The sequence below is a fragment of the Denticeps clupeoides genome, chromosome 9 (assembly GCF_900700375.1).
Source record: "Denticeps clupeoides chromosome 9, fDenClu1.1, whole genome shotgun sequence".
Classification (NCBI taxonomy): domain Eukaryota; kingdom Metazoa; phylum Chordata; class Actinopteri; order Clupeiformes; family Denticipitidae; genus Denticeps; species Denticeps clupeoides.
The window spans coordinates 5,542,887-5,553,403 of NC_041715.1; the positions used below are offsets into that span (position 1 = coordinate 5,542,887).

General features: G+C 43.4%; 1 protein-coding gene across 1 annotated transcript; it reads left to right on the forward strand.

The window, feature by feature from the left end:
• The first annotated feature begins 547 nt into the window (after positions 1-547).
• Positions 548-8,685, forward strand: LOC114796831 (pre-mRNA-processing factor 40 homolog A-like). The gene is made up of 11 exons (XM_028991321.1): positions 548-650; positions 2,392-2,532; positions 3,490-3,573; positions 5,137-5,164; positions 5,266-5,288; positions 5,465-5,509; positions 5,806-5,916; positions 7,240-7,360; positions 7,710-7,734; positions 7,933-8,142; positions 8,571-8,685. Exons 1-11 carry the CDS (start codon positions 558-560, stop codon positions 8,683-8,685), a joined length of 996 nt encoding a protein of 331 aa, XP_028847154.1. The 5' UTR covers positions 548-557.
• Positions 8,686-10,517: the final 1,832 nt, after the last annotated feature.

Sequence of the window (10,517 nt, forward strand, 5' to 3'; positions counted from 1 at the left end):
CCCATGATGCCCACAGAGGGTTTTATATATAGACTCTGTTGGCCGGCAACACTGATTTACATTCCTTGTTAAGTCCCAGCTGACCAAACTTAACACATGATGATCCCTTAATGATTAGGTACAATGATTGTACACATGTTTGGCTGTAGTATAGCAGTTGTAAGCAGTTTAATTACTCCCACATAACACTATGGTAAATAAGTACGAATTAAAGTTCACATTTTTATTTGTCACATGCTGCAGGGTGTATTGTATGGTGAAATCCTTGGTGCAATTTAGGGACATGACAGTTCAAAAAAGGTAAAAAATATATTTTTTTAAATAAAAAATCTATGATATACTGGCAGGTAAAATTTTTAAAAGACTAGTGCACAGAAAGACTGGTTCAAATGGTGACTTACAAACTGAGAAGTGAAAGACCCGATAGTTACTTTTAGTTTTTCTTCATCATTAATTATGAAAATGCTTTGATGTAAAGGCGCGTTTTGTGATTTGCGCAGGCCGGGCTGACTCTGCGCAGCGTCGGCGCAGCATGACGTCCGCAAGCACAGATTTGCATGCTGCCCTCTGAACGCTGCGAGCATCGACCAATCAGGCTGCGGTTTATTGGCCGGTGGAGGAGTTGGCCCGCTAAGCGCTCAGCCAACATGGTGAGTGGAGCTTGCTTCGAAAATGTCTCGATACCGTTCCCTTCCCGGGCCTCTTAGCTGAGGCCGGTCTCCGCGGCGTTCGTTTTAAGCCGCGTCCGCAGCACGTCCGTGACTTCTTGTGCGATTAGGAACAGATACGGCAGTCGTGGGCGGTTCTGATTGGCTAACCGGCTAGCACGGACGCAGCGGCCGGCCGTGTTTAGCTTGTTGTTAGCCCGTTAGCAGCGGTTGAATGAGTCGCCGTTAATGTCCGTCTGAGCACATTTGGACCGCACGTTTGCGTATTTAATATGTTTCGTGCGGTAGCAGTTCGGTTTACTGTTTTTTTTTCTTTGTTGTAATCGCGAATATAAATATGCGTCCGACTGCTCAGAATAGAGCTTTGTTCACAGCTAAGTTGAAAAGTAAAAAGACGTAAATGCGCACATGTGAAAGATCAGACTTTTTTTCTGCTCTATTACAAGATCCATAACAATATCTCGAGTGAGATCCAGTGTTCATGTCGAACGTGAAAGTGAAAATCGTGAAACACGGTGACACAACGAAACGTGTCCCCTGCTTTTAACCCATCACCCTCGGTGAGCAGTGGGCAGCCATGAAAGTCACCCGGGGAGCGGCGTGTGGGGACGGTGCTTCGCTCAGTATCACCTTGGCTGTGCGGTGTTCGAACCCACAACCTTCCGATTACGGGTCAGAGCTTCCTTAGCCACGAGGTTACCACTGCCCCAGATTAGTGCAGTGGCCAATTTACACGTCTCTGTTCCCACCTTTCTCAAAAATGTGCAACATTCTAGAACACTCTTACATTTACAGCATTTATCAGATGCCTTTATCCTCAGCGACTTACAATCAGTAGTTACAGGGACAGTCCCCCCTGGAGCAACTCAGGGTTAAGTGTCTTGCTCAGGGACACAATTGTAGTAAGTCTTCTGGTTCATAGGTTAGTGTGTTACCCACTAGGCTACTACCATCCACCACTCTTGTGGGTCCTTACACTTGCTAACCAAACATGCCAGGCAAGTGTAATTTTCAAGATATTCGACTTGAAATTGAAGAATTTAAGGACAGTGATAAAGGCTGCACGTAGGTTGTCAGAGACAGATTTGCGGTTCGTCGTTCCATTCAACACGCCAAGCTGCCGATGTTAAAAAAAAAAAAAAAAAAAAAACATTCTGAACCCAATTCAAATGCCTATTCCGCTCAGCACCCAAACCTTATATTGGACTTTAAAAAATAAATAAATTTATGCGGGAGGTCATGGAAAAGTCTGGGAATTTTAAGTCCAACTTGGACTATCTATTATTGTATTGGTATTATTAATGATTCTTCATATGCAGGCCATGTCAGGGCATGTCTTCACACCATGGCCTCTACCAATCCCAACATGTTCATGGATTATCAGTGCTTTAATTCAAAACTACTGAATATGACCTTTGCAAAAGCAGCCAAATTTGCTTCAATGCCGGTAGTGCCTGAAGTATTTTTTGCCAATAATACTTTTAATAGTTGCTAATCATACATCCACAATCAATTAAATGTAAGCATTGGGGATCTGGGAAATGGGCAAGAAGGTGTGATTAATGCACACTTGTAAATATTCTTGCTCTTTATGGATGTGCAAAGTGTCCGTCCGATGCACAGTCAAAGATAACGCTTTCTACGGCACTGCCACCCAAATTGCCTGGAAGAGGAATTGAGAAGAGCTTGTCTTCTTACCCCCCTTTTTTTTTTCCTTTCTAAGATGGGACCACCTGGAATACCACCTCATTTCCCGCCTATGGGAATGCCACCTATGGGACAGAGGCCTCCGAGCATGACTCCCATGCCACCCGGCATGATGCCACCCATGATGCCACCAATGGGAGCGCCACCAATGGCACAGGTGCGTCAACAAATCATTAGAATTATTCATGTTTCTCATTGATCTACCTTTAACTTTGGGTTTAAAAAAAAAAAAAAATCTTCTTATGACTGCAAATTCCTGTTTTAGAAGAGCTTAATCACAATACTCACAGTGTATTAATAGTAATAATAGTTAAATCAACAGTGAATGTCACTTCCTGTAATGTATAGTAATCAAGCAAATTTATATATGTCGCCCCCGTACACAGTGCTGCCAGTGGCCATCGATTTGCAGCAGTATAGTCGAGAATACATTCACCCATTGCCTATGATGTACAACATCTACATGTTTAACCCTGTTACACAACTTCAATCTTTTCCCCTTTCAATACCTCATGAAAATATAATCTGCGTATCTCTTATATATGTTTTTCTTTTACTGTGGAAGTGGTGTCATCATTGGTTTAACAGGAACCTTTTAAAATTATTTTTATATATATATATAAAAATAAAAATTGGGCAACGCTGGGGATCAATTTCAAAAATAAATGTAGAAGTAGGCTGTAGAAGTTCAAATGAAAAATATTTAGCGGTTGCGTTTGTGCCTGGTTAAATTTATCCCCCTCCACTGGGGTACGGCACTGACAGCAGCGAGTCTCCAGCCACTGCCAGTTCACCCTGACCTGCTTCTGCCGCTGCAGCGTGTTACTTTTCTTCCGCTAATTAAAACGTGCGCTGAGCTAGTTGGCTCCGCCGGCGCGGCGGGGCGTCCTGAAGGTGGAAGCGGCAGCCGCGCTACCTTGCCCAGAGCCCACGCCGGGCACACGAAAGCGGCGCAAAAGAGTCGCTCTCACCTCTCCTTCGCACGGCGTCTCTCGCGGTGTATTAATACCCCCGCAGCACGGCTACCGTCACGCGGGGTTTATGGGACGGGACGGGGCGGGTGCCACATTAGCGGTTCAGATGAATATTTCATCATGATGCTCTTTTGAAATAGATTCCAGGCATGATGCCGCCAATGATACCCGGGATGATGATGCCGCCACGCCTACCAGCCGCGTCGCTGCAGCCAACGGGACCGGTAACTCACTTCGCTTGGTTCTGCTTTTGCGGAACGCTCTTTAAAAATAGAACACACAGGCTGTCGGCGTCTACTGTTATCTGCATAATTAACATGCCCAAGTGTGAGAACGTCACCAATATAGACCTGGCGGCTTCGTTCTGTGGCTCAGGTGATTGAACTGGTGTGATATGTTTGTGTAACCAAAGCAGATTCAGAACGGTTTGTTTCCACCAGATCAATGCGCCACAGAGCATGTTCACTAATTAAACTGGAGATGCTGAATTTATTAGCATTTTAAGAGCCTGACACCTGTGTGTTTAAATGGGGATTGTGTGATGTTCAGCGGGGCTTTTTATGGCATCAGAGGAAGGCGGGATGCACATTTGTGTCCGAAAAACCCAGCACGTTTATTTTTTGGTTCGTTTAAAGGCCACTAAAAACCACATCTTTTAATTGGTTTAATCAATAATTGCTCAATAAGATAACATGATCCTTTTATAGTCCTGCAAGTGGGAAATTTACAGTTACATTATAAACCAAAAATTAGCATTACTTATTTTTTTTTTATATATATATATATATTTATTTATTTTGCATTTCCACCTGGTTTATTACTTGCAATACTGACACACACACATCTCACTAAACCAATAAGTAATGTTTAGCATTTATACTTTTGATAATTGTCTTTTTTTTTTTATTGTGATGTGTTTTGAAAATATTTCTGAAGAATATTCATATTTCACAAACAGCTGTAAGTTGAGATTTTTATGTCTACCTATGTGACTTCCTGCGAGTCAGAATTCAGGACCACATAATGAGCCAGTATGTGATGAGGGAATTTATTTTTCTGTAGAAGAAAAAAAAAAAGGTCTATTAGCCTATTTGGGTTGTTGATTGTATTTTCCGTTTCATAATTTCACATTTAGAATTCAGATCAGCCTGATGGTAAAATCTCTTAAGTAAGAGATCTCATACTGGGGACAGGGTCTCTTCACCCATGTCTGCATTAAAACCCATTAGGATATTCGGGCTGTAACGTTTTTTTCTGGTTTTTGTTTGGTAATTGCACTAGAGATGCGCACCCGTACGAATGCTGGCGGGCGTTGGAAAGGGTAAAACTCTTACGCAATCGTCACCTCTGATTCTGCCGCCGACAGCAGACAGCTGCTTGGCTTACTGCTTCAGAGCTGGCAGCAAAACTTTCCACTTGTCAGGTCACATCTGTCTGGACCTCCGCAGCCTTTTAAACTCTAGCGTTAGGCACAAGTTGAACTTGGGGCAATTCTGAGACACTATTTTGCCTCAAGTTACCCTGTTTCCAAGCTTTTTCAGTTACACCAACATGCATTGGCTTTTTTTTGTACTACAATGACCCTTTCTGTATCTCTGGGATGTATAGGGGGGGGGGGGGTGAAAATATCATCACGTTTGTTCTACGGCATAATTTGACTTCTGCAGTTTCTCTGAATTCCTAAAATTGAATGAAAAACTAAACTGCAGTTTAATGCAGATCTTAATTGTATGTGTGCTTTTTTTAATAATGTGAGTTGATGTAATATTCCCCCCTCCCCCCTACAGCCTGGTGTGAGCCCTGTTGACAATTCTGGTAAGATATATTTAAAAAAAATTCCAATTCTGCATTTTTAAATGAACTTTTTGGTTGATTTATTTATTTATTTTTCCTCCCTCTTTTAAATTTTTTCTTAGCTTCCAGTGCACCAGGGACTTCTGTAAGTATAACATTGAATGCGAAAAAAAAACTAGCATGCACAGTTTATTTTGAATGCACTGCCATAGTCATCTTAGCTCAGTATTGACGAGAAGGCAGCTGATGCTATTTTTGGTGGATATTTATTGCTCATCATTTTTTAGAATAGGTAAACAGTGTGAGGCTTTTCCCCCACAGAGCACAGCAACAAATGGCTCACCACAGGAGGAGCAGCCAAAAAAGGTATGATGCCATGAATATTAAATTTAAACGTGTCTGAATGTGCAGAACTGGGCGCTTAGCCTGTAATTGAAATAATTAAAATTTCTAAGGGATGTTGTAATAATATGCTATTGTGAAAGAAATACACAGGTCCTATCTGCCTGAATAGCTGTTGAGTCGAGGCTCAGAGAACCAATTATTCTCATCTTGGTTGAAAACAATTGCTTGCCCAGGAATTGTTCAGTGCTGCATAACCCTGCAAGGGGCTGCTGATGTAAAAATGGTGCAATATAATAATGCATATTTTATGTTTTCAGAAATCTGTGTGGACCGAACACAAATCTCTGGATGGGAAGACCTATTACTACAACACCGAGACTAAGCAGTCCACCTGGGAGAAGCCGGACGAGTTGAAATCTCCTGTCGAGGTAGAGGGCCCTGCAGCTGCCTCATCGCTAATAAATGGCCAAAGCGTTGCAGCCTGGCCCACTACTGTCCTTGTTATTTGGAAAATCTGCAGGAAGGCAGAACAGGGAAATTAGGCGTGAACTATTCACTGGTGACCTTTCATTTCATGACAAGTCGGTCCAGACTGGGAAGATCTAGTGGTGGCTGGTATAGATAACTGTTTATACAGGGAGGGACGGTACCTTCAACAAGATTGGCACTGTGGTAACTCACCGTTGCCTTTTGAGGTGCCGTTTGGTATTCCACATTTTGCAAATCTGCAACCATCTGTGTTTTAACTAATATGTAAAAGCCTTTTGGAAGTGTTACTTGAGGTCCCATAACATATCTAAAAGCAATAATCAATAATGTTTATTATTATTAAAGCATATGTCCCTGTAACCACTGATTGTAAGTGGCTCTTGATAAATGGCATTCAAAATTTGGGGGGTTTTCCCCCTCCCTGTCCGCTGATTCATGCGAGGCTTCTGCTATTCATTACGCACATTGGTCTGTCGCCACCACGAGCAGCAGAGCGTTCTCAGGATGAAAGCTCACTTTCGGCCTCATCAGGCTGTCATTTTCTACCGCTTCATCTCTTTGGACCTACTGGCAATGAGCTGAGATTTGAAGCGAGTTAACAAAAAAAAAAAAAAAAAATCTCTCTTTCTTCCTCTCTTCACCAACTGCCCACTATGGCTTCAACCGTCTGTAGAGACCAATTTTTATAGTGCACCACCTATTGTGGCCCTCTGCACATGGAATACTTCGGCTCATTTATTGTTGCTTTTGGCCTCCTTTTGAGTCTTTATGATCTCAGTCATGCAGAAATACAGTTTTCTTAGCAGACGTTATGACAATCAGAATAGTACAATATGTGGGTGAATCGCTTAGCAAATCCTTTTATGGTGGGGATTGTGAGGGTTTGGAAAGGTCCCATTTCTTGCTATTCATGGTTGGGTCATATTTGTAAAAGCTGTAGCTGATCCGGGGCCTGTCAAGGCAGGTGTATTTTATCTGCACTTATTGCGGGCAGATGGGCTCCATTCACATAATTATGTGACAATGATTCAGTTCAACTGAGGCAATTTGTGCGTAACAGTTCTTCAGTTCTTCTAAAAGACAAAAAAAAAAAAGTTTTTCCTTTTGGTTATGTATCATATATATATATTAATTAGCATGTTTTCCTGATGTTGATAGTTATTGTAATGGGAAAGCAGTTGTCTGCCCACCGGAGGACGTGTTGTGTTCGGTTTGATATTATAAAGTTGCAATGATGGTTGTCTTTTGATGTTCTTGTCCAGCAAATGCTGTCAAAATGCCCTTGGAAGGAGTATAAATCAGACACCGGCAAGCCTTATTATTACAACTCCCAGACCAAGGAGTCCCGCTGGACCAAGCCGAAGGAGCTGGAAGACCTGGAGGGTAAGTGTTGGAGTCACGTCCTTCCTAAATCTAACAGACAGACATGAGGCAGCAGCGTGGCGGCCAGTGAACTCCTGTCAGAGATCCTGCTGCTTACATCGTAACCCTGATCTACGCGGCCGCCCCTACGCTGCTGCAGCGTGTCTGCAACTAAGAAGCCTTGAGACTTTATTCCTAACACTGTTTAATGTATTGCCATCTGTTTTTTACAGCATTTGTCAGATCTGTTCTAACGGTTAATTATTGCCGGAACCTACGTGTCGCACTTTTTTTAAGCACATCTGGGTGAAACTGGGGATGACAATTATATTGTGACGTCGACTGACTGTTGTCTTTTTCCATTTCCTAGCGCTGATCAAAGCAGAGGAGAATGGGTAAGTTGAGCAGATAATTTTAAACAGGCTCCTCCGTTTACCCAGCCACATCATGCGGTTAATTTCCGCGATGAACAGGCTTTCACAAAACAGACCCAGATCCCAAACAGGCTCAAAACACCCATTAATTCTAAGGCTGAGCTGAGCGCTGGTCTGTGTGTGTGACCTGCTGTATGTTTGTGTTTGCATGAACCCCAGCACTGCTGATACTGTGGCTCCAGGCACCACACCAGTCACAATCCCGGTCGAGACCCCAGTTGTGGTGACCGCTGTGGCCGAGGTCGACAACATCGTAGCCACCGCTGTAGCCGAAGAACAGTCCCAAGGCCCTGATCCGGTAGCAGAGGTAGTCACGGAAACACCAGTCAACAACGCAGAGGAGACACCCGTCACAGAGCCCCTGGTCAGGTAAGTGATGTCACACCATTGCCAGAAAACACTAGTGGGCCTAGTCAGGATCAACGACACGGTTAACCGCAAAACCGTGACTCCGGGTCACCTATAGAGCACGGATCATGTTTCATGAGAAGTGCAAGTGTACGTTCTTTATGCATGCGCCATACAAAACAGCGCGGTAAATAATGCATGTGCCCGGATCCCGTATCGGCCGACGCCTATCAATCCCCACTCTGCCCTAGGTGTTGTGGAACCTTTATCTGTCGTTATAGGCCTTTTATGAGACTCCTGTTCCTGTCACTCACTATTGATTGTCCTGGGTTGGCTGTATGTAAGAACCTGCCATGTTATAACCGCTGTGATTTTACCTCATTGATCGACTTACCGATCAATTCCTGCGGCGTTTTCCACTTTTAACTTTGTTTCTGGCCTTCCTGCAGTAATGACGTCTCCAAAGAGGAGAGGCCGGAGCTGGTGAAAAAGGTCTACAAGTGGAACACAAAAGAAGAAGCCAAACAGGCCTTCAAAGAGCTTCTGAGGAAAAGGTGCTTTTGAGTTGCCTTTTTTTTTAATTTTTTTTTTATTCTTTGGTGGCGGGGCGAACTCCGAGGCTCTGAAAGCCGTGGATTAATGGACACCTCTGTTTGTTTGCTCGGGCGCTAAATGGCCGCTTTATCAAACCAAGGTTGATTGTGAAACCCCACGCAGAAGCCTCTCCTGGTGCATGTCACCGCGCAGAGTTATTTATTTATTTTACTCTGCACGCGCGCTTCTATTTTTAGCGCGGGTTTTTAATTTTGCGCGCAAAGCTTCCCTCCGAGATCCCTCGCCGCTTTCCTCACCGCGAGCTCTTAATTGCTGTGTCTTTCTAATTAGAGCTGTTGGACGAGGCCTCGGTTCGGGAATAAGATGCTCCACCGACTCCGAATGGAATTAGTCTGACGGGGCGCATGTACATCATGATGTTGCTTCATAATGGATTTGGATTTGCTGTCTGTGCCACTTTTTTTTTTTTTTTTTCAATTTTAAAATTAAAATTACGTGGCCGGGGAGACTTTTTGTGTTTGTTAAATGTTTGTAGGTAAAAAAAAAAAAAAAAAAAGATAATACTGTGCTTTCAATCCCACATGGGGAAATCATATAGTATACAGTATGGTTACTGTTGAAGAAAACATTTTTTTTTTTTTTTTTTTATGTCCCTTTAGAATGTAACGTCAAGTCAATATGACTTTATTGATTTTTTTATAATAGTCCATGCAAACAGGCTGTGCCGGGAAATGGGTTTTAAATGCATCTCGGACAGAAGGCTAATTTCTCTCTGTGGTGTCCCACAGGGGGTTGCTTCCAATGCATCATGGGAGCAGGCCATGAAAATGATCATCAACGACCCACGCTACAGGTAAATGCCATATCTTTTCACTCTGGGCCAGGGTTTTTGGGGCAGTGTGACCTCATCTGATCGGAGTCGTTCCTCCCTGCAGCGCCCTGCCAAGCTGAGCGAGAAGAAGCAGGCTTTCAACGCCTACAAGGTGCAGACTGAAAAGGAGGAGAAAGAGGAGGCCAGAATTAAGTACAAGGAGGCAAAGGAGACGTTCCAGCGTTTCCTGGAGAACCATGACAAGATGACCTCCACCACCAGATATAAGTAAATGGAGCTCCAGTTTGGATAAAACTGTTCTAAGCAGTTTTCTAAACTAATGCAAATAACACTTTAATCAATGTCATTATTAATATTTCATGTAGCATTACAACTATCTGTCTTAGGCAGTGAGGTAGGGTAAATATGGTATGTTTACCTGTTACCATTTATTCGCTGAAAAACATAGCTAATGTGTAATTAGGAAAAAAAAATACATATATAATAATTTGGTCATGTAGCCACATATAAAGCTCCATCTTTACTGTAGAGGCTGCAGTGTTTCTCGAATGTCAGAGGTCAGATAATGTCCGAGTACACAGTGTTCGCTGCCGTCGCTGTGGCTCCCAGGCATATGGCCTTTCACATGAACGGGCCGGCCGACTCGGGACAGTTCTGTTGACGTTGCCGTGTAACGCACTGCCTGTTTGTTCTGCCGCCTTGTTTGCTGTCCCCCTAAGTGCCATGTACAACTGACATAACCGCGCTCTTGTATAGGGGTGACATGATGAAGTCAGAGTTTGAAATGCAGGAAGTTGGAAAGTTTCTTAATGGTCTCTGTGTGAAGTTGAACTTTTGATCGGTGGGGTGGTACTGCCCTCGTGTGGAGAGGTTGCAGCGCTGCAGTTGCAATGAGCCAATCCTGAAGCTGGTGTTTGCGTTTGTGTCAGGAAAGCAGAGCAGATGTTCGGGGATCTAGAGGTGTGGACCAGTGTTCCGGAAAGAGACCGATTGGAGATCTATGAAGACA